Source organism: Xenopus laevis, chromosome 4L (genome assembly GCF_017654675.1).
Source record: "Xenopus laevis strain J_2021 chromosome 4L, Xenopus_laevis_v10.1, whole genome shotgun sequence".
In the NCBI taxonomy this organism is placed as follows: domain Eukaryota; kingdom Metazoa; phylum Chordata; class Amphibia; order Anura; family Pipidae; genus Xenopus; species Xenopus laevis.
In genome coordinates, this window is record NC_054377.1 from 71,040,418 (window position 1) to 71,064,692 (window position 24,275).

General features: G+C 37.8%; 2 protein-coding genes across 4 annotated transcripts in view; one reads left to right on the forward strand and one right to left on the reverse strand.

Annotated features, from left to right (window-relative positions):
- Window positions 1-47: 47 nt before the first annotated feature.
- Window positions 48-24,275, forward strand: part of LOC108714170 (circumsporozoite protein) — a 35,902-nt gene continuing 11,674 nt past the window's right edge. For 2 of the 3 annotated variants that reach the window (XM_018258134.2, XM_018258136.2), the window contains exons 1-3: window positions 48-115; window positions 23,001-23,089; window positions 23,838-23,964. In XM_018258134.2, coding sequence (XP_018113623.1) covers window positions 23,087-23,089; window positions 23,838-23,964 — 130 coding nt within the window. In that variant the 5' untranslated portion in view covers window positions 48-115; window positions 23,001-23,086. The remainder of the gene's footprint in view (window positions 116-23,000; window positions 23,090-23,837; window positions 23,965-24,275) is intronic. The other variant, XM_041590290.1, reaches the window with a different exon arrangement.
- ldhd.L (lactate dehydrogenase D L homeolog) lies at window positions 5,999-21,527 on the reverse strand. Its single transcript, XM_018258131.2, has 11 exons — window positions 21,341-21,527; window positions 17,750-17,844; window positions 16,649-16,790; window positions 15,063-15,204; window positions 13,709-13,868; window positions 12,024-12,223; window positions 10,176-10,304; window positions 9,425-9,552; window positions 8,389-8,479; window positions 7,611-7,722; window positions 5,999-6,488 (listed from the first exon to the last, which is right to left on the reverse strand). Exons 1-11 carry the CDS (start codon window positions 21,428-21,430, stop codon window positions 6,323-6,325), a joined length of 1,455 nt encoding a protein of 484 aa, XP_018113620.1. The 5' UTR covers window positions 21,431-21,527; the 3' UTR covers window positions 5,999-6,322.

The window sequence follows — 24,275 nt, forward strand, 5'->3', positions numbered from 1 at the left end:
TCCGGTCACCTGCTCAAACTGCTGCAGAGCAGCCGTTGCTTTTGCAAGGCACGCCGGGAAGAGGCTGTATCAGAGTAGATGGAGCATGTCTGAAGCGCAACAGGCCAGTGAGAATGTAATGCTTACATGGAGGGATGTTCACTATTGCAGAAAAGATGCTTCTTAATATATTTTTAGAGGCCGGATATTCCAGAAGTAAAGTTATTAAGGAAACTAGAGAAGCCTGGGGATGAATTACTTTCTGTTTTGGATTGCTGGTTGTTAGAGTGTGTGTTGCAGGACCTTACTCTTGGCAGCAATTCTGATTTACTTTGTGTCCTCTGTTGCAACGCTCACTACATACATAGTTCCAAACTGTCTCTGAAAGCATTGTCAACACTAGAGCGGTTGTTTGTGAGCTTTGTGGACTGTAGGTGTTGTAAAGTTTGCGGAATTCTGGAACAGATGAAATGCATTGTATGGAGTCATTGTTCCTGCTTCACCATTGTCGGGGAACAATACAGACCACAAGGAACACTATTAAGCACAGGCAGGGAGGGTTAACAAGGCAGGCAGAAGTTAGACATTGGTAGGGTTAACTTGCAGGCAAGACAAGGTACACACTATATTGCAGCACTGGCAGGGTAACTCCCGCAAGTAGAGTAACCAGCAACAGGATGACCAAACTGCTAGAGAACCACTGGTTTCAGTGGGCCTTTAATAGTGACTTTTACACCACTTGATGTGGTTTGCTTGCACTATCATGCAGGCCTGGAAATGAAGTGGCTTCTTGGCATGACATGTTAATATGGATGTATATGTTGAATATTAAACAGTGTGACTATTTTGCGATATGTGGACAAACAATCCCTGTTCTGTTCAAAGAGGAGGGCATTTTTTTGTAGCTAAATGCACAAAATGTCTTAATGCGAGTTAAGAGCAAAGGGCCTCATGTTTCTGTCTGTCTGAATTGTTGTGGTCACATCTTCATTGCACCCCTGGTGGTGAGCACAAATTTCACTTTTAGCTATAGTTGGGAGCAGTAGCCAGTTACATCATTCCCAGTTACAGTCAGGGGATCCCAATAGTGGGCAATAAACAGGGCAACCATTTGGGAGTATTAACCTTGACAGCAAATTGCAGCTTTAACTTATCTTGTGTAAAATGTGTAATGAAGCAGTAGAATTCTTAATGAATTACATTAAGGTCAGTGTAGGACTGGCCAGACCAGGGTTGACTTTGACATAGTTGGCCAGCCTGAATATATTTTATTATATGGACAAACAATGCCTGTTTTGTTTAATAGGGAAGGGCAATTTTGGTCACTTAAAGGAGAAGGAAACCCCCAGGGCGCTAAACCCCTCCCCCCCTCCCCTGTGCTGCCCCCCCTCCCTCCTCCCCCCTGGCCTACCTGTCCCCCTGGGCAAATGCCCCTAACTTTTTACTCACCCCTCTGCGCAGGTCCTGTCCACGGAGTACGCAGTCGCCATCTTCTCCCACGCGCGTCTTCTTCCTGCTCTGATCGGCGTTTTCTGGCGCATGCGCAGTAGGAACAGGTACCGGTACGGCTCTACTGCGCATGCGCCGAATGTCACGAAGTTTTCCGATTTCACTTCGTGACATTCGGCGCATGCGCAGTAGAGCCGTACCGGTACCTGTTCCTACTGCGCATGCGCCAGAAAACGCCGATCAGAGCAGGAAGAAGACGCGCGTGGGAGAAGATGGCGACTGCGTACTCCGTGGACAGGACCTGCGCAGAGGGGTGAGTAAAAAGTTAGGGGCATTTGCCCAGGGGGACAGGTAGGCCAGGGGGGAGGAGGGAGGGGGGCAGCACAGGGGAGGGGGGGAGGGGTTTAGCGCCCTGGGGGTTTCCTTCTCCTTTAATGCATAAAATTGTCTTAAATGTCCTTACTATATTGATTATGGGTGAGTACAGAGGACCTCTTGTCTATGTGCATATTGATGTTTTAATAATAAACAGGCCTGAAATTGTGGGAAGGTAGCAAAGGCCCGGGCCTATAGTGGCAAGGGTGGGGTTGGGGACATCAACCCTCTGTCCTAGGGGTGGCAAAATTAAATATCTGGGCCGGGTTATGAAAGTAAAGAACAGAGGGCTAAAGGCCCATAAAAAGGGCAACAGTTTGGTAGTTTGTAAAGCAAGTTGCAGGTAAAATTTTGTCTTTTTGAAAAATGTATTGTAAAATAATAGCATTTTTTAAAGGAGAACTAAAGCCTAACTAAAGAAGTAGGCTAGAAATGTTATACATTATGTTTTAGGTTTCTGTACCAGCCCAAGGCAACCACTGCCCTTTAGCAGTAAAGATTTGTGATTCCAAATATTACCCATTAGCTCCCCATCTTCTTTTCTGCTGATTCACTGCACATGCTCTGTGCTGCTGACACTTACTGAGCTTAGGGACCAACTCACAATATACAGTGCACATAGAATATGAATGTTGTAATATAAGGCTGCTTAGTAATTAATAAAGGTAATTACTACATGGCAGCACAGAAACCAGGCAATTAGCATCAGAATTTAATAAACTGCCTTGTAGCATCAGCTTATATTACAGGCAAATTTTTCTGCTTCATAATTTGCAACAACCCCTAAGCTTAGCTTCTCAACAGCCGCTCAGAGCCCACTGAGCATGTGAGTGTCGCAGACACTTTCCAAGATGGTGACCCCCTGTGATAAGTTTGAAATCCTGGATCATTGCTGCTATTGACAAGCTGAAACTTTAGGCTGATGCAATATGGTTATTATATAAAATATGGCATTTTTAGCCAAATTAATGTTTAGGGTAGTGTAGGACTGGTCACACCAGGGATGTCTGATGTAGATGGCCAGCTTGAATATATTGCAATATATGGACAAACAATTACTTTTATATTAAAGGAACAGTTCAGTGTTAAAATATAAACTGGGTAAATAAGCTGTGCAAGATAAAAATGTTTCTAATGTAGTTATAGCCAAAAATGTAATCTATAAAGGCTGGAGTGACAGTATGTGTAACAGAACAGAACACTACTTAGTGCTTTTCAGCTCTCTAACTCGGAGTTAGTTAGCGACTTAAAGGGGGCCACGCGGGACATAACTTTTCGGCGAGTATGCAATTGATCCATTCAGCTCAGATTCAAAAGCAAACAGTTATGACACATGCCCTCTCAAGTCACTGATTGGTTACTGCCTGGTAACCAATCAGTGGAAATCCAAAGAGCCTGAGCACATAAGTACTTGTTACATGTGTTTAAGTATGTGTTACAATATTCATTTTTGTAACGATATATTTGGATTGTCTGAAATGATATGTGAATGCGTATTTAATACTGTATGCCAGGGGTCTACAGTGATATAAAGAGCCAACTCCTTGGATCACAATTTTCTTCCTCTTTTTCTCAGTTTTATATTTTCTCTGTTGTTTATATCAGATATTAATCATACATAGGGGTATTTACCACTGTTGTTAATACACTGGCACTACTCATCACTACTCCATAAATAGGAGGCAATTGGCAACTGATATTTCAAATGGTTTTAAAAGTAGCCTTTTGGACTTTCGAGTGCTAATAGGGGGGTGGTGCTTACATTTGTGAACTGGATGACAGTAAGGTCTGCAAGATTTACTGGAATAATATTTTTTTTTACTTTTTCCTGTACAGTTTTGCATGTTTCTTTGCATATGGCATTACTTTATCATAGAGCCCTGCAGTTAGCGCCCAGCCCAGCGCCCAATGCTGAGGATCATTTAGAGGGGCTGAACTTAATGGACTATTATATGTCAAGCTTTTATTGTAGCATGAATAGACTGGAATACAACAGTAGTAGTGAAAACAGACAGAAGGTGGATTGCGAAACCAATATATTGAAATACAATTTATTATATAATCACTAAACAACTGGCCAGCCAGGAAGCACAATGAATAAATTAAGAATAAATAAATTAAGTTATAAAACACTGCATACTCCACTGCTTCACCATATGGGAAAAACCTTGGCCATAATCCCTATTGAAATACCTTGTCCGCCTTGCTGAACTACAACTCGCAACCTTTTTTCTTGTCCTTTAAATTACAAGCATACACCAATACCAAGGAACAGTTATTTGAATTTTCCCTACAGGAAAAGCGATTACCCACCTGGACCGTATTTATTATTGGTTTTATAACTATTTATTCTTAATTTATTCATTGTGCTTCCTGGTTGGCCAGTGTTTTAGAGATTATATAGTAAATTGTATTTTTAATATATTGGTTTCGCAATCCACCTTCTATCTGTTTTCTGTATATTGAATTTTATCCCCAATAGAACCTTGGGGATTGAAGGTGTGCAGTCTTGACCAGTATAATTTCCCCTGTCTGTCACAGGACTCTTAATTGTACAACGGTAATAGTACACATATTGCTGTAACTACCGGTAAAAATAAATAATTGTCAAAATGGAAAATGTTCAAAGATATCTATTTAGAATTCTGCAGGGATACTTTTTTAATTGCATCCCCTCTGATTGTATAAAAGGTGATACAAAATACATGGGATAACAGTATAAATATGTTTGTTATAGAATGGCCAATTGTAAGCAACTTTTCAATTGGTCTTCATTATTTATTTTATATAGTTTTTGATTTTGCCTTCTTTTTATGACTCTTTCCAGCTTTCGAATTGGTGTTACTGACCCCATGTAAACAAATGCTCTGTAAGGCTACAGATGTATTGATATTGCTACTTTTTATTACTAATCTTTCTATTCATTCCATCTCCTATTCATATTCCAATCGCTTATTCAAATCAATTCATGGTTGCTAGGGTAATTTGGACCCTAGCAACCCGACTCCTGAAATTGCAAACTGGAGAGCTGCTGAATTAAAATATAAAAAACCCAAAACCACAAATGAAAACCAATTGCTATTTGTCTCCACTGTACACCATTTTTTTGTGGTCCCACCAATTATAATGCATTTCAATAGGTGCTTTTCCCTAACACCTTTTCCTGTACTTATATCCTTGAGTACTTGAAGAATACATTTTCACATTTTCTGGATTTTACATAAATTTTGGCAAATTTCTAATTATTATACTGGCAGGCCGTTAATAACTGGTTGCCATGGATTACTGCCCAGTGTTGATAAATGAGCCCCTCTGTGTGTTCTGAGTACTGGTAAAACTGTATGTTTATAAAATGCTACAAATTGCAATCAATCAATTTTATCAGTTTTTTTGTATTTAATCTGTATGGTCAATGTATACACTCATATATATATATATTACAGTGCTGCTGAATATGTTGGCACTGATAAATATGTGTTATTAATAAATGCAAGGAGAACAAAATATTGGGTAGGCCCTCAAACCCATTATCTTTTAGGTTTCTTATATTCACACGGTTTAACATTGGCATCCAAAATGTGCTAATATTCAGTACAATCCATTCTTTCCTTTACACATACAATGTTTCCTATGCCACTGGCTGCCTCACAACCCAAAATTATAATGGATCCACCCCATGTTTAACAGTTGACAAGAAGTGCTTTGGTGATTGTAGCCAAAGCACATATTTCCAAAAGGCCTCTGGCCTGTTTAAATGCTGTTTTGCATACCTGGGACATTGACATTTGTGATGAGATTGCAGATTTACTCCTGATGACTCTTCTATGTTTGCACCATGGTACTATAGTAAGTGCATGGTTTGGTTTGTCAGTCCTTTCTCCAGGTCCTTTTGTAGTTGTATAAGGATTTGCCTTTTTGGTCTGCATATAGGCTGTACTTTCTAAAGCTTTTCTTGGTCTTTAGATCTTTGTAGGCATCAATTTTCAGATGCTCACTCAGTTGTGTAGAGGAGCTTATGGTTGTTGAATGATAGCTCACAATTTGTGGTGCCAGAGATTTTATTAAGCTCTGCAATTGTTATCTGGTGACATAGTCTAATGGCTATTGAGGCCTAATGAGGTAATTAGGGTTAGAGACCTTGCAAAGAAAAGTGTTGATCACTGGATAAGTGAAAGAGTGTCCAGGCTTTTGCATGTACCACAATTGTTTTTTTACTGAAGTTTAAAATTTATGAAATAGATTGTAAGTTTACATTTGCAAATATTTAAAATAATTCTTGCAGAATAATTGTTTAAAATTTGACATTTGATTCCCACCAGAACATTTTTAACTCTGCTATGTATGGTGTATATATAAGTGAATCGTTTTCTTCAGTTCACAGTGGTTAGCTTAATAATTTTACTACTTCAGCCCATTATATTGTTCTCCTAGCCACAAGCTGAGCTCATTAATTGTTTATGGTCTTCAGACAGCTTTTTCACTGTATAAATAAAACAAGGTAATTACTAGAATCATGTGGTTAAACAACCTTCCCTGGGTTCATAAGATTCTTAGGATCCAGTGTATCTTTTATTTGCTTCATGGTTGCAATGCCAACTTCTCCAACCTCTTCCTCTAATAATTTGCGTTTTCCTAGACCAATGCCATGTTCTCCTGTACAAGTACCATTCATTGCCAAAGCTCTCCTAAAAAGAAGATACTAACAGGCATCAGTATTACTTTTAATTTTCTCTGGAAACAAAAACAAGTGGATTTGAATTTTTACATGTTACAGTTATTATTATTCTTTAGTTATATAGCACCAAGATATTCTGTAGTGCTTATCTAAGGCCCACTAAATAGTGACTGTCTATGGCATCTATAGCAGCCCCTCTGTCTGGGCCTGCTAATATGTATGTATGTAAGTTTATGTTTATGAATACATACAATCCTTATAGATTTCCATAAATATGTTTCTTTACAATAAAAAAGTGACAGGGTCCTTTAAATAATAAAAAACATTTCATATTATTCCTTCCAGAGACCCATCCAGTCCCGAGGCCCAAACACCACAATAAAAATCAACACATTTACAGACAGTACTCACAATATTGACTAGTATGGGCCTAACAACGTCACCCACCACACACCTCTAAACTATAATTATTATATAGGGGAACCAAATTTCACATTCATTTGATCACTGTTTTTCAAATGGAGCTACTGTCCGTTCAGGATGGATGCTTCAGTAAGCCTAAATAAAAGATAGTGATTGAAAAAGGGTATGTTCTGTTAGGACAGGTATGGGATATATAATCAAGGTTTTTCATATAAGGGATCTTTCCATAATTTGGATCTCCATACCTTAAATCTACTAAATAATTATCTAAACATTAATACCAATAGAATGTTTTTCCCTTCAATAAGGATTAATTACATTTTCGTTGGGATCAAGTACAAGCTACTGTTTCATTATTACAGAGAGAAAGGCAGTCATTTTAAAAATTTAAATTATTTCAATAAAATGGAGTCTATGGGAGACAGCCTTCCCGTATTTTGGAGCTTTCTGTATAACAAGTTTCCAGATAATGGAATCCATATCTGTACCAGTTTGCGTTTCATATACATTTGCCTCACTACTTTAATGACTACTGGTTCCAATCTAATAGAATTACATTCATAGTGTTCCACCAACCGTGCTCTCCTGGAACAAATGAAGCACTCACCAATCATCCTCAAAGTAATCGTTTCAACACAACAGATTCCAAAAACGATGGGCCATACGAATACGTGAAGGAATTACAAGATGTGTATTTTGTTTCGATTACCTGGCAAGGCGGTTTGTGAAATCTTTAACTCTGGAAACCTCATCCTTATCAGCCAAGTTCATCACCATAATACAATGAAAGTTCCCATCTCCAACATGCCCAGCAATGGGACCTGCAATGATAATTTACAGAATAAGTATTTGGAGACTTGTGTACTGCAGACCAATAAATTTAACCTGCTAATTAATGACTATGGATTACTAGCACCTGCACTAAATTTGGAGTGAGTAAATGAGTATTCAAGGTCAGGTATGTCAACTCCAGTAGGGGTTTTACACAGATGTATTTACTTATGGGTTCCTATGGATTTTAATGTATGCCTTTACACAGGAATGAATTAACAGACCACATGCTTCCCTTTGGGCCTGTACCAATAGTACAGTACTAAAATGCAACAGGAACCTCTCACATGCTTTGCTGCTTCAATGCAATTCCATCAGTGCAGGCCCCCCAGCGAAGAATACGTTTTATTAACTTATCCTTACCCGTGTGGTAGAACCCATGAAAAATCCCACTGTGCTGGAACACTCAGGTAAACACTTCTGTAAAAAACCCTGCAGGAGTTCATATACCTAACCTTAAATACATATTATCATTTACTCACTACAAGCACATTGTTTAGGATGACTCTTGCACCCCCATTATTATTTTTCAGAAAAACAAACCCAAATACGTGTAATGACACACATGCATGCTCACAGCCAAGCCCTTATTATTACTCTTATTGGTATTCCCTTTAAAATGAGCAGTGACCTGGTAACTTTAAATCAATTCCAACCTGTGAGACGCGATTCTATTAAGTCTTTCTTTGTCTCCACTATAATTTCAGGAAGTTTGGAGATTGGGACACACACATCTGTCGAATAGCCCTATAAAGGAAGGAATAAGGAGACTTGTTAAAAAATGATGACAGACCTAATTATTTCACACAAAAAAAGATATTTTTAACTGCAGAATAGTGTTTACTTAGTAAAGCACTTTAGATTTTTATGAATTCAACTGATTTCAAAAAGGTATGTGTCACCTAATATTATTATTCAATTATGACATATATGACACAGTGGGGCTCATTTATCAACACTGGGCAAATTTGCCCATGGCAGTTACCCATAGCAACCAATCAGTGGTTAGCTTTTTAAAGCCAGCTACAAGCAGAACAATGAATGCAGCAGTTTGATTTGTTGCCATGGGTTACTGCCCATAGGCAAATATGCCCCGTTTTCATTGCAAAACATGGCAGTACTGTATTTAGTCATACAGAGGCTACAGAATGCCTTTTAACCTAGCATGCAGCCTATAATGTGGTCAATGGGAACTCTTGAAAGGTGACCCTTACAGCTTACAGTTATCTCTATCAAGTATTTAAAAAATCTAAAAAAAAACAAAACACAAATGTGTATTGTGATTGTTTTTATATTGCTTATTTAATCCCTGACTGGACATAACTTGTGTGGGAGCCAGAACAACAAAGCATCAGTGAACATTTTAAATGGAAATACAGAAAAGGTGGCTAAAGGTGACCATAGGTTGACACTATTTCTTAAATATAAAGTACAGCATTGTACAAATATACATGCTGAACTCAACTCGGGTCAGAATCACATACAATATCCAGGAACAAATTTACAGTATTCTAAAATGCCGGCCTTACAGCCTGTCTAGGTAAATTAGAGCCAAGCTGGGTTAGATAGTAGTCACACAAGCATGCTACTCTTTCTTTCTGAATATTATTTTAACACTGTGCCTTTAACCAGCCACTGCAGTCTTGTTGGTGACTGACATTTTATTTATTTATTTTATTTATTAAATCTTACCCTGCAGCCAGGACGCAAGGCTAATGCAGCATACCATGCATTATGTCTGGCTGTCCAAAGCTTGTTTCTTTCTTCCTGATCTTTGGCCCAGGTGAAATCTGAGCCTCCATTCATCTGGGTTATTTCCTCTATAAGAAAACACATTGATTATTTACAATGTCCTCTTGCTCTGATGTTGGTATAAGAGAGGATTAAGCTGATCTAGACCTGCACCCGTCTATGGCCTGAGTAGTCACATATCTCGCCCCCCCCTCGCAACTACAGGACAGGTATGTGCTGGGGCCTGCAAGGAGGGGGGACCTGTAGGTGGGTTGAGGCAGAGTATGGGGGGCTTAATATAATATAATAAATTAATGGAAGCCTCTATTCAACCCTTATCGAATTTTAGTCACTGAAGCTTTTTTTAGCCGAAATCCACTCCATGTGTCTGTATGTAGTCGGAGGGGCTTTTTCTTGGACTCAGTGAGACAGACCAGTGTGGCATTAGTCTAAGAATACCAAAAACAAAGTGTTAAGGAATGCTGAATGCTGTACTGTTTCCCTTTTCACTAGCATTCCTTTTAATTCTTCCTGGTTGTGAGAAAATTCATTTGTGTGCACATGTACAACCATCTGTACATGCTTAAAAAACTGTATATGCAAAAAAAGGGAACAGATCAGAATAAGTATAAAAATATGTTTTTACAAAAAATCTGACCGTTTGTGGTGAGCACACAGCTTTCTGGAAATATTGCCTTTCACTTCCCCATACCTGTCTGTTGTACTTGTTCCTTCAGTCCATTTTCAGTCCCATGAAATTCTAAGAAAAGTGTAGGTAACACTGGGTAGCTTAGCCCATTAAATTTGTTACAGGCACCAATCATCACATCATCTAAAAACTCTACAAAATAAAACAAAAGACACTGCAATAAATATTTTCTGTGAATTAACAACCACGTTCTGAAAAATATTGCCATGACATAAATGATGGGAATAGGCAAATGTTAAATTCTAATCCATATTTTCTTTGAGCACTTTCCAGGTATGAAGAGTAGTTAGTGGCACTACATAAATTTCAGTCATGATTCAAATCAGGGCCTAGATATGTTTGCTGAATTGCTGCAATATTTTACTTTAAATTTTCAATCTGGTTAGAATTGTCCCTTACATTAATACCATGTTGTAGGTATGGAAAAAAGAGACGGTTGAAATAATAAAAAAAAAAAAAAGTCCTTAGTATTCAAATGACCAGAGAAATCGGCAATGGAAATATAATGAAGATTAAGTTAATTAGCGCACCAATTAGCATACCAAACAAATACATTATTACAAATAGTGGTTTTATTCCAGTGGTATTATTTAAAGGGGACCCGTCACCCAAAAAAATTATTCAAAATCCTATTTTATCACATTAGTCAAGCAAAATGAACTTTATTTACACTATAAAAATTATTTGAATCTTGTTTCCTTCAGTCTGGGAATTCATAATTATAGCAAGCAGGCAGGAGCCATTTTGTGCACACTGTTATTAAGAAAAGTCTTGTATCATCTCAGAATCTTGTTTGTGTACCAGAATGGGGGACCCGATGTCCATCCCCATGCCCTGGCTACACAATTAAATAGTAAAGAGAATAGGGGAATATGGGGAGAGCAGTGACATCTAGGAAGTGCTGAATGGAAAGTGAAAGTAATTGCCTGCCCCGCCTCTATGCCCATGGCATAGAGGAGGGGCAGACAATATTTGATGGACAGCTGAGATTTTTAAATGAGCTTACAACAGCTATGAATGCTTTAATAAAAAATAGAAATTGGATTTCATGTTTAATTTGAAAAGGAATTTTATTATACAGATTTTTGTGTCTGGGTGACAGGTCCACTTTAAGAAACAGTATATATTTTGCCATGTTAGTTGTCTTAAATAAATGCTTGATCATGTCATTAACCTCATTCTCCATGCCATCTGACATGGAATATAATCCGTTTTTCTACCTAAACAGGTAGTCTATGTTAAATACAACTTCTATGAAATTCTTATCAATTAAAATTGGAATTTTATTCATGGTCGATTTACTCAGAGAAGAATTCCACACCAAAACAAGAAATCTTAATCATACCCTTGAGGACTTCTCTTCTTCAGATGTGCAGCCTGCAAGTACTGCAACATTGCACGGGCCTTTATGATTACATTTAGAGGCCAATTTATACATTTTTGAGGGCAATGTAAAAAATACAGCAATCATGGTGGAAAAAAATACAACAAAACAAATCCAACGTTTTCCCTCAATCACATTTTTTTGGAGTACTGGCTTATTAGAGAAAAAATTCTGGTAGAATTTTTGGCTATTTTTTTTTTGCATTTTTCTGCTGCATATATTTGTATTTTTACACTGTTTTTTTCTTGAAAGACAAACCCTGGCAATTCTATTTCTGATAAATCTGCCAAATTGTGTGTGTTTACATACATTCTTGAGCGCTACTGGTGTTTTTTATTATTAAACGCTCCTTTTGCATATTTCAAGGATATGTTCCTAAGTCCAACTCCAGATGCACCTATATCTCCTGGTGGCATCTGAACACAAGAGTCCACATGACACTATTATATGGTGTGCTACAGACTAACCAATTCTAGCGATTGGAACACCACATTGCAGGATCTGTACTGTGCTATCCACTGCAGCCTGGACACTGGGAAAGGCACAGACGGCAGCCACCATTGCCTCAGGAATTCCATGGAGACGCAGAGATGCTTTGGTTATGAGACCAAGTGTCCCTTCTGATCCTACAAACATGCTTGTCAGGTTGTACCCTGCAGCTGTCTTCCTGTAGGGTAATAATCAACAAAATAAACTTTGTTAATAAGCAGGTATCACACTCTCAAATGGTTACTAATCATTCTATCCATTTAATACTGACACTAAAAAACTAGTTTTTAAAATATGAATGTACAGTAAAAGTTAACAATAGGTTTTTTCTGAGAGGTTGTTTTTGTAAGTATTTGTTTGTTGAAGTTCCTAAACCTGACTTTTGCCAACCTGACTGACCCATCTATAAGTATCCTTTGCCTGTGAAAATATTAAAGGAGCCATTTTGTGTAAAAAAAAACAAGAATGTACCAGTGGGTTATACTCAGATATAGAAGAATTGTGCTTAAAAAAGTAGTGTTTCAGGCTGATTTTTTGAATATTTCTGCAAAAACCCTAATAATCCCTTCCTTCTCTTCCACTTCCTGCTCCCTGAATTCCCAGGCTGTGCAAGGGAGCCAGCGGCACTCAGCTCACGGCACTGTAAGAACAGGAACCAATCCGCAGTTAGCAAGACCCCGATAGGGAAAAGAAGCCTGTCTTAGCTTGTATAACTGCAGGGCTGTGATTGACTGCCCCCTTCTACTATGCTTCTGGCATGGACTGTTAGGACACATCCCACCCCTCATTTGAAACAGGGATGGGGCAGTGAACATCTATAGGGAGCTCTAATACTGTAAAGGGGCTATTTTTAAAAACAAGATGAATTTTTACCACCATGTAAAAGCAACATATATTACTCATAATTGCCTACAAAATTTGTTTTTTTTTTCATTTATCCTATGTCTTCTTTAAGAAATAAATGTCACCTAAACTAACATCAGGTCCAGACTGTTACTGAAATATACAGAATTTCTCTTTGATCTCCTGCACTGAACAGCCAGAAAAAGATACAAAGTTTCTAACTTAATTGGCTTTTGGCAGAGAGCCCAGAATTAATACCTAGATACTTTTGTAACTATTTAAGATAAGGAGGTCTCTTAGGGAAAGTGTGATTTGCAGCTTAAAGTCACCTTCATTAGCAAAACTGTAATAACACATAAAAACCACAGAAATGTGTTCAAACTTTAATAACCTGCCAAATTTTGTAAAATGGACATGGTAATTAAGGGGTGGGCGTGGTAAAACATTTTTTGCTGCACTCCGCAAATCTTTTTGTCCCTCTTTCTGTTTCCAAAATATTGGGAGGTATGCCCTAGCCACATGACTCTTCTACCTACCCCTAGTTTCTGCCCTGGTGTCCTACAACCAGTAAACTGTAGGGATTTCCTGCAGCTTGTGCAAACTGCTCAAGGCATGTGTTAAACACGTTGCTCTGCAGTGACCCAGCGTTGTATGTTATGCATTGTAATGTAATGTAATTGCTATACAGCACATATATTTCTTTAAAAAAATTTAACTTTTATAGAAGCAAGCCTCTGTAGCCTCTATTAGTCTTTGCAGCTTCGTTTTCATATTTTTTCACCTGAGTTGATGTTTTCAAACATTTTCACAGTACTAATACCTAAATCTTCGATCTTTCCCTGCTGTGTGTAGTATTCTTCCATCTGGCAGAACCACTTCCAGGTTGATCACATTTTCCCGCATTGTGCCATACCGTACTGCATTGGTGCCTGAAGCACTTGTAGCAGCCATTCCACAAAGAGAGGCATCTGCACCAGGGTCTATGTTGGGAAATATAAAGCATTTTTTTTATCAACAGTTCCACCAATATTTGTTAATACTCTAAGCAAAACTAAAAGTTTCCCAAAATCCCCAAAAAATTATTATGCTGGCTTTGTAAATATATCTAATTTGAAAATTGGACATATAGCATTCTAGGAGTTTTGTTACCTGCAAATGGAGCTATTAATTGCCTTGTTAACACAATGCCTTGAAATTCAATGTGTGCCAAGGCAGGGATCCCCAACCTTATTTTAACCCATAAGCCACATTAAAATGTAAAAAAAAGTTGGAGAGCAATACAAGCATGCTGTGATTGACTATTGGTAGCCCATATGTGGACTGGCAGCCTACAAGAGCCTCAGTCTGGCAGTACACTGGTGTATTGGGTAAATGCCCAATTTACAAATGGGGTCATAGTCAGAAGAATAATGCAGCTGGGTCAGGGCAACAGGCATTTGTGGTAAACCAGTTCCTCAAAAGGTGAACTTCTCCTTTAAAGGGGTGGGGTTAAGTTAACATTATGTATGTTATACAATGGCCAATTCTACGCAACTTTTAAGTTGGCCTTCATTTTTTTAAATAGTTTTTGAATTATTTTCCGTTTTCTTCTGACTCTTTATAGCTTTCCAATGGGGGAGGTCACTGACTCCATCTAAAAACCAAATGTTCTGTAAGACTACACATTTATTTTAATTGCTACTTTTTATTACCCATATTTCTATTCAGTTCTTCTCCTATTCATATGCCAGACTATTATCCAGTCTCTTATCCAGATTGCTAAAATTTCAAACTGGAGAGCTGCTGAATAAAAAGCTACATAACTAAAACAAACACAAATAATGAAAGTAATTTTAAAAAAATTGCAATTTGTGTTAGAAAATCTCTTTCTACATCATACTTAAAAATTGTGAGTCAATCTTAAACACACCATGTTTCCTTTAGAGAGGGGTACTTTTTATGGAGGCAAAGTAAGATAATAGGTATCCTGAATAAACAATTTAGCAAATATCATCTATCTTCCACATTGGAATTAAACTAATTTCTCTCTCTCTCTCTCTCTCTCTCTCTCTCTCTCTCTCTCTCTCTCTCTCTCTCTCTCTCTCTCTCTCTCTCTCTCTCTCTCTCTCTCTCTCTCTCTCTCTCTCTCGTCATTATTCAGGCAGCAACAGTATGGCTTTTTAAATAACACTTACCAACAGGAAACCAGAGCCCACTATCTCTTAGATAATTATTGAGAGCTTTTCGTGTAACGCCTGGTTCTACAGTAACATGAAAATCATCAGCATTTAAATTCATAATCCTGTCCATTCTTGTCATATTAAAGCAGACCCCACCCTGCAAAGGCAATAAGGAAAAGCACACCACATAATGATATTCATTCAATTTCTGCCTTGTCTTGTCTTTTGAAAATATTGGATTGCTTTTTTTGCACACTGTTTTTACTGTTTTGTACATTGCACTCAAATGGCACTTTGTATACTGGTTGTTGTAATACATGTTGTAAATTGTTGTCCTTTCAGTAGGTCCTGAAACTTTTTACAATTTAGACTCACTGTGTTCTTGTTTACAGCTGAGATGGCAATACAATAAAGTCTGGCTTGACTTACTGCATTCATTATACTGCAGATGTATAAAAAGTAGGCAGAGCAGGCCCAATAACAATTTGTTACAAAAACAGGGATCAAGGTTTTATATATATATATATATATATATATATATATATATATATATATATATATATATATATATAAATAAATAGTAATGACCCTTTATTTATCCTGCCATGTGCTCTGAGAGGTTAAGTTAGCATTCCATAAATCACATGTTCTGTATTCTCTCTGTCATGTGCTCTGAAGACATTATACCTGAAAATAGACATGTACATATCCTGTCATCGTATGCTGTGGGTTATTATACATAGATTTGGCCCTGGGATACTATAAAGGAATCCTTATAAAAAATGCCCAGAACATAAAAAGCATATGTTGCTTATGCATACTAGTATTTGCTTTTTCCTGACTCTGAAGCAATTGAGCTATTTTTGTTGTAGTCCCTTTAAGTTCCAGAAATTTGCAGTATAAGAACTAAGTTTGCATAAGTAATGACATTGCAAAAAAATTATATATTTAATGGCTACACTGGTAGCTTTTTTCTAGAAAGATTTATGTTATCTGCACCAGTACTGAGCAGGCTACATAAGAAAAACCAATGTTCAGTATTCCATGGTATATGGGCATCTAAGAGTAGCCAATTGTGAAAAAATGCACCATACTATAGTGATGCTGCCCATTGATGTATCTGAATTTCATTGTGGCTAACTGAGGTGAGCACTATTTTTATATTTTGATATAAAATATGTTTATCTCTGTTCTGCATACAGTATGTAGCCTAGTTTTACTTAACTTGCTACTTATTTATATTGCACAGTGCAAGTGAAGTAAATAACAGATTACAGAGTAATTTTACTTTGATCCAGGGCACCTACCAAAAGTACAGTTTAGGCCAGTGTGTGCAACTTTTTACTTGTAGAATGCTAATTATTGGCCATTTCACATCTTGCGGGCTGGATGTATTAAAAATGTTTCAGAGCCATGGAGGTGCCTAACAATGTGTCATGCTGTCTGAGTGATTTTATGTTTCCTTGTCCTTTAATGTAATATGTTTGTACTTTCCTTTATTCATGTCACAAGACACTCCATTCAGTCATAACAACAACAAAAAAAAAAACTAATTACAACAAACTACAAGTTACCAACAAAATAATATGACATGTACATACCATTATAGCGCTGACTCCTCCCTCCAACCCTGTTCCGGTTCCAAATGGAACAATTGGCACACTATTTCTGTAACACATTTCGGCCATCTTGCTAACCTGATCAACATTCTGAGGCCACACAACCACATCAGGAGGTCTGCAACTGCAAAAGACAAAAAACATAAGTCATAAATGGGCTCTAACAACTCATTCAGTTATGCTAAACCGACTGAACAGTTTTTGTTTAGTAGCGTTAACTATAAAGTTATATTTACTCTATCTTATATGGTTTGGCAGCTCTGGCATGAGTATGGTTAATATGTTGGTATGGCTAGTTTCTTTTTTGACTAACCATTTGTTGGCCACCTTACAATCATTTTAAAGTCTGAAAAACTAAGCTGATTGGATGTGAACAATCAAAATGTACTGAACAATGCAATTAGCAAAACTACTTTGTATTCCAGTGTGTATGCCCACTGTTGCCCTATGAGGTGTCTATTGACCAAACATATTTTAATCATTAACACTTTTATAGTACTGATTCTTGCACAATGTTGCCACTTAAAACTATGTTGTGCTACATATATTTCATTTATTTAATTAGTTCAAATAACCTGTGCCTATTCCAGTTCTCTCATCATAGGATTTTGCTAAAATTATATATCCTCCATAAGGAAACTATAAACGTATACTTAAACAAACAATTCACTAAAATGCATTAAGATTCATGGTCTACTAGTCAAGTGTTAAAGGCTGCTAATATCAGTGAAAAGGTTAAATAGTCCACTAAAAGGGGCAGTACACCTGACTTTTCAAAATGAGTTCAATAAATAGGGATTGTGCTGCTTTTAGTCTATTGTTTAAACAGAAAAAAAATCGATGTTTTTTTTTTATTTCTTGAGCTACGCTGGCCAAACAGGGAAACTGAAGCTGCTTCATGTTTGGTCCTTGAGAGGTAGATAATTAGATTATCTTAATTGTACTACTTAGATTCATTAGTTTTACTACTTACAAAACAGTCACATCCAAGGTTGAAAGGGGTGTTGTACTTGTAAGGAATAGTTTGTATCATTATATACAGGTATACTATTTTTTTGGGAAGAATTGTCCCAGCTCCATTACCTGTGCATTGATTCATCTCTTCCATGCTGCTCCCGCACAGCCATTGCAGTAGAAATGTTTGACTCTCCCACCACAGTTCTCAAACCATCTACAAACTGACAAAGGAGAATTTATAGCTAGAAGCCAAGTTTCAATAAAGCACACTTTCAAGTAGGGATACACCGAATCCACTAATTTGGGATTCAGCTGAATTCCGAATCGTTCATGAATAATTCTGCCAAATCCTGAACTGAATTTTAACCCTTATTGCATATGCAATTAGGGTAAAAATGTGTTAAATACCTCACACTGTAAAGTAATCTCAATTTTTTTGTTAATGTAAAGAAAAGTCTAAGGATTCGGAATTGTTTTGGCCAGGCACATGGTATCAGCTTAATTTGGATCCTGCTGAAAAAGGTCAAATCAGTCGAGCCCAAAAACAGTGAGTTCATGCAGGTGGCAGGTCCAGATTCCATTTATTGCTGGTGTCTGGCTCCAATAACTTCTGCCCTGCGTCCCTGTGGTCTGAAAATAGGGCTGTATGACCTAAATTGTGTAATTGGGGAGATGCTATCAAGCCAATTAAGGTAAAATTAAATAGGGATGCCCCAACTCCATGATTTTGTTCAGGATTCTGATTTGGCCGAATCCAAGTGCCTGGCTGAACTGAATCCAAGTGCCTAAAATCATGTGACTTTTTGTCACACAAACAAGGTATTTGCTATTTTTTTTTCTTTTTAACCCTTCCTTCACATTCACATAAGCAAATTAGGGTTCAGATTTGTTTCAGGATTTGCCCAAATCCTTTATGAAAGATTCAGGATTCAGCCAAATTCCAAAATAGTGTGGTTTTGGTACATCCTTACAAATTAGGGAGGCATATGCAACATATCCAAATTTATGATCCGTAGATGTAAATTATTTTGTTCCAACTATGGGTTTTCATAAACTCATTCAGCATTGTATTTAATTTTGTTAGACCTTTTGTCCAGGTAGGCTTAAGTGGGGTCTTGCTCAGTGGTGGTTTCTTGGCAGGAGGTCCATGTGCCCAAATATGGGCAACCTCTACCCAAGTATGTCAATTTGTGATGGGGGTCTATTTATCATGCAGTGTAAAAATTGGAGGAACACATCACTGGTGTTGTTGCCCACAACAACCAATCAGATCTTTGCTTTTGTTTTTTAACTTGAAGGTAACTGCTGAAATGTAATTGCTGAATGTTTGCTATGGGCGATATATTTATCATCACACAGCATGATAAATAGGCCCCAGTATAACATAGGACATGTGGGCATAATGCATTATATTACCCACAGAACCAGTGTACATTTAGGATATAGCAGATGAGAAATACACACATACAGCTTTTGTGCTCCCTGCTGTATTTTTCAAGCCCCTCTAGCTCTGCCCTACCACCACCCTGTCGAACCCTTTTTACTAGAAGTTTTTCTTTACTAACTTAACCCATCTTTATAAAGCCTTTTCTCTAAATTATCTACAGTGACCTTTTTATTAATTCCCCATTACCCTGGCCTCTCTTCTTTTAACTTCCTCCCACCAAACTAAACTCCCAGTATTTCTTAGTTCCAATATCCCATTGTGCCACCCCGTTGAAATTCACTTCATTTTTGTCTTTGCTATGTATTTAAAGGCATTAATGATGAAATTGGTATTGCTTTTATTATGCTATACCTTGTGTGGCAATAATTATGATACAGGTATGGGACCTATTATACAGAATGCTCTGGACCTGGGGTTTTCCAGATAACAGGTCTATCCACAATTTGGAACTTCACATGATACAAGATTCATACAAGATTTCTAACCATTGGCCACAAAGCGCATCATAAGAACATTGTAGCAATCAGGATAGAGGGGAGCAGGAGCAGACTATCTCAACTGGAATGGGATAAAGGGGTTTGGCCCGGGGAGGGGGTCACAGAATAAAACACTTGCCTTAGGTGCCAAAATACCTTGGCCTGGCCCTTCCTGACCTCAAACTTGCTGAACACCTCTGTGATAAACTGGAACAAGGAGTTCAAGCCTAACGTGATCAACATAAGTGACCAAATTCACTAATTCCTTGTGGCTGAATGAAAACAAACCTAGCAATTGCACAACAGCTGAATGTGTAATTTTAAATTCTCTGTGTCATTGCATGCCCTTCTTCCATGCTGAAAATATTGGCCATAGCAAATAAGACACATTTGTATGAAAATTAGACATGAAAGCTGCATTCATCAAAGATCAGGGGAGAGCAGTGGGGGAGGGGCAGAGTTATCCGACATGATAAAGTGTAGTAATATTGAATAATGTATGGTGCTGGTTTCACATTGAGCTTAAAGATTATAGTATTTATAATCCCTTTATTGGAGATCCCTATAGATCTTCCATGGTCCGTGTCAAATGAAAGGTGGGCATGCCCTAATAGTCCCTGTCTGAAGCACTGTAGGATTGGGGATAGCCAATCACAGCCATTCAGTCACACAAGCAGTGATAGGCTTCAGCTCCCTATCAAGTAAGCATAGCTGCTGATTGGTTCCTATCCTACAGTACTAAGTGCTGCTGTCTCCCCTGCACAGACTGGGAAAGGAGGCAGCACAAGGTGGAACAGATGGGTGGGATTAGTAGGGATTTTGCAGAAATTTTCAATAACGTTACCCAAAAAACTACTTTTTAAGCACATTCCTTCTATATTTAAAAAGTAAAATGCACTGGCAGGAATATCAAGTTATATAAGTTTCTGGTGGCTTGAATTGATTGTAGCTCAACAGACGTGGGAAAACCCCTGGTATTAGAAAGACAAGAATTGCTTCACTTTTTTTCTGATGTGTCCTATTGATAATTTTCCCTTTTCTTCTTACACCTCTCACCCTAAACATCTGCTGAACAAGGAATAAGATGCTTACACTTGCCTGTGCCTCCCTGGTATCTGCAATGCGCCAACAGGCATTGTGATTTTAGGAAATATCTGTTGCTGTGTAACATCAGAGACCGGGAGAACACTGGCAAATGAGTTGGAAAACAATTTGTACTTCACAAGAGTGGCTCCAAAATGTACACTATCCTGACACTCTTGTTGAAATGGGCTCTGTACATGAGTCAGTAAATGTTAATTTGCCAATTCATCATTTAGTAGCTCTGAAGGAATGGGTAAAAATGCTCAATTTTCCCTCCATTCACTGGGCAATACCCTGAGTGTGGGCGTACTCTCTTGCCAGACAACTGCCATATAAGTTAAAAGGGAGGGGTGGGAGTATTTTATTCCCGCTTAGCTAGCAATCACCTCTGAGAAATTTCTTGGAATCGTCCTATATGTAGTTTTTTGACATTTTTTTTGTTTACATCGGTGATGCTGGAGTTACTGAAAGCAACGCCTACTAAAGACTGCCTTAAAATCCATGGCAAAACATTAAAAAAAAAGTCTGCAAAATGAGAACATAAATCTGCAATAAACCATTCATAGTTATTCCAAGAAAAATCTTCCCAAAAGATTATACTGACTGGCTACATAAGTTATACACCTCTCTAAACCTGAAAAGTGGATAATGTTGCTTACTGCATTTTCAAATGTTGCAGATCTAAACATGCATTTGCCGAGCTGGCCCTACCTCTTTCTTCATGCAGTATGTTCTGCAGGTCCAACTATTCACACAGTAAGTCAAGGCCCTCTTTATACGAGCTGCAGCCTGCAGCGACATTGCTTCTCCTTAGTAGCGTCCCTTCTGGTCACAGCAGCCTGTAGCTATAGGCCTTTCTATAGAGTAAGGGCACAGTATAATGACCCATTGCGTAACTGCTGCCAGTTAACAGCTTAGTGCCTGGACTAACGTGTGTCAATGGGTGCTGCAATGACGATACAACTTGCATTCCAGGGCCAGGCATAGGTAGTTTGGCATCTAAGGTAAATGCTTTAATCTGTGCTCACCCCTGGTCCTACCTTACCCCATTCTCTTATCCAATTTGAGATAACTAACTGCTGCTCCCAACCTTCCTGAAAATCTTCTGTTTTGGTGTTTAATGCCCACTGGACATGTAGCAGTACATATGCAGTGCCAATTTCATGTGCCTTCAGAACACAAAGGAATATATATCTGCAATGCCAACTTCACATATAGCCACCAAGACGAAACACATCAGGATAGCACAAAAGCAGATCTGGTAAGAACTTCTTGAGCCATTTCTCTCCAGCACTGAAGTAGTTATCTGCTGATTCTGAGATATGCCCGCCCACCCCTCCTCCACACAGGCAGGGAGCAGACAGTGGAAACTGGAAACACAGTGTCTGATACATTCATTAAACAGGTTTTATAAACTATAACACAAAACTTATTGAACCATTGAGGGCCCCTATCATTACAAGAAGCAAGCTAACATTTCACACCCTGGATAAATGGAGATGGTCTCTGGTTGTCCGTGTTATGTACATTTCCCCTGCACTGTGCTCATGCCTCCCTCATATACTTCCCTCACCCTATTGCTGAAGAAATAGAACATATGACGCACACAACCATGTGACCAGAAGTCCTGCCTACATTATCGTAGTTCTGTCATGGTGGAAACTGTCACTCTGAGCTGGCAATAGAATAGCTCTGAACTTTTGAACATTCAGTTCATGTCTTTGTTCTAGACTCTGAGAATTTAAGTTTTAGGTCTCAGTACGTTGTATGTGAATGAGTTTTGTGGCCTCTCCCTCAAAAATGTATTGTAAATGTATATTTACAGGGATGCTACTGTACTTTTAGGAAGTCACGGATTTACTTGGCACCAACATTTTTATTTACTGTTCTCTTCTTTTAAAGCATTTAAACCTCAGTTCATATGCTTGGCAATTGGATTGGCTGGAGGAGTTTTAGAGTTCACCTCCAGCCTAAAGAATTCTCAATTGGCTCACATGAGCTAAGAATACAGTATGGGGCGTATTTGTCAAGATGTATAGAATCTTTTACCTCAAAGAAAATTATGTACAAATGGTGTAAAATAATAATGTTATTTATCAAGCTGGGTTATTTAGCATTGTCAATCACCATTTCTGAAATCAGGAGGCAGAATCCATTAAAGTTAAAAGTGGTGATTTCTATGAAGGTATATATTTTCATTAACATCAGAAATGTACACCATTATCTGACACCACTTCTGAGCTAGTGTAATTCATTAAAGTCGATGAAGCTGAGGAGAAATTCCTGAGTAAATTGTGATGTATAATGCAGTGTAAAAAGTGAAAGCACTTATCAAGGTGTACTAATAATCCCATGTTATTCTCCTTCTCAGGTCTGCTATTGAAAGAACAGATACAGCATTGTTGTGGGAACTGAAGTCTTGGCTGGAGGAGAGCTGGCTACTAATAAAGTGTTCCAATGGTAGGATTAGATCGAACAAGAGAATAGAGATAGATACTTATTTTAGAAGGAATTAGATTTGGGGTGATTGCACATGGGGCAATTTGTTACCCAGTGAGAAATCCTGCATGTGACTTGCCAGTGGGAATCACATGACTAGCATATGAATTACATGAAAAACAAACTAATGCAAATTTGTTCAATTATGCAATTTGTATATTTCTACCCATGGGATTTTTTTTCTAAACCCCCATTGTGCAGCATTTTCCGGCAATTTGTCACCCACAAGAGAGGAAATATCCCACAGTTGACAAAGTGCCCTGGGTACCATCACCCTTACAAATAATGGTAAAACCATTCAATATTTTTCATTAATGAAGACAGGAAAGTTGCTTAAATTATGTAATCATTATGTAAATACTTTTTTTTTGGGTGGAATCCATTTTAAATTAAAACAGGAAATATTCATTAAGTGCCTGTGGAAGTTATTTCATTTGGTATACAAGATCTTGGAGAGCAAATGAAAAGCATTTTTCCTCTTCAACACAATTTACATTGGTTAATAAAGTTTCAGTCCATGTTGGGACCTTTATCAAGGTATATTCACCCCATTTTACTTTTTTCAGGCGACCAAAAAAATGGTGTAAAATCTGAGAAATACATTATGAATTGTATATTGGTGGGACGACAAACAAAAAGTGTAAAATCAGGGGATGTAAAGTTTAGATTTCACTGTATATGTTTACTTTTTTTTTTTTTTTTTTTACAGGAATTGAAGAGCTTTAAGGATGTTGCAGTTTTCTTTTCAGAGGAAGAATGGAAATGCCTGGATGGAGAGCAGAAAAAACTGTACAAGGAGGTTATGCTGGAAAATTACAACATGCTCATCTCTTTGTGTAGGTAGATAGCAGGGGTGTGTTACCATTGATATAACTGTATGCCTGGTACTTGTGCCTTACAAGTTTCCTAATTAGGCAAGATAGTGTTGACCATGTTGCATTGTAGACTTTGATCATGTCCATTTCATCACATTAAGCTCAGCCAACACATTAGGGAAACTGAATATAGTGGCTACTAGTTAGCCATGTCATTCTTAATAGGTTGGGATTTTGTTTGTTTTCTTTCAGTCTAGGATTTACCAGCCAGGGGTACACAAGAAAATCTATTTTCGGGAAATAATAGTTTGCAATATTAATCTTCTAACAAT

What these genes read in the sequence shown, in the direction of transcription:
- ldhd.L (XM_018258131.2), bottom strand. Translation starts at nt 21,430, where the DNA reads ATGTCGCTGCAGGCTGCAGCTCGTATAAAGAGGGCCTTGACTTACTGT. An exon ending in GGGAAAGATCGAAGATTTAG is followed by an intron (nt 12,224 to 13,708) that starts GTATTAGTACTG and finishes ATTACCCTACAG; the next exon opens with GAAGACAGCTGCAGGGTACA. An exon ending in TTCACAAACCGCCTTGCCAG is followed by an intron (nt 6,489 to 7,610) that starts GTAATCGAAACA and finishes TCTTCTTTTTAG; the next exon opens with GAGAGCTTTGGCAATGAATG.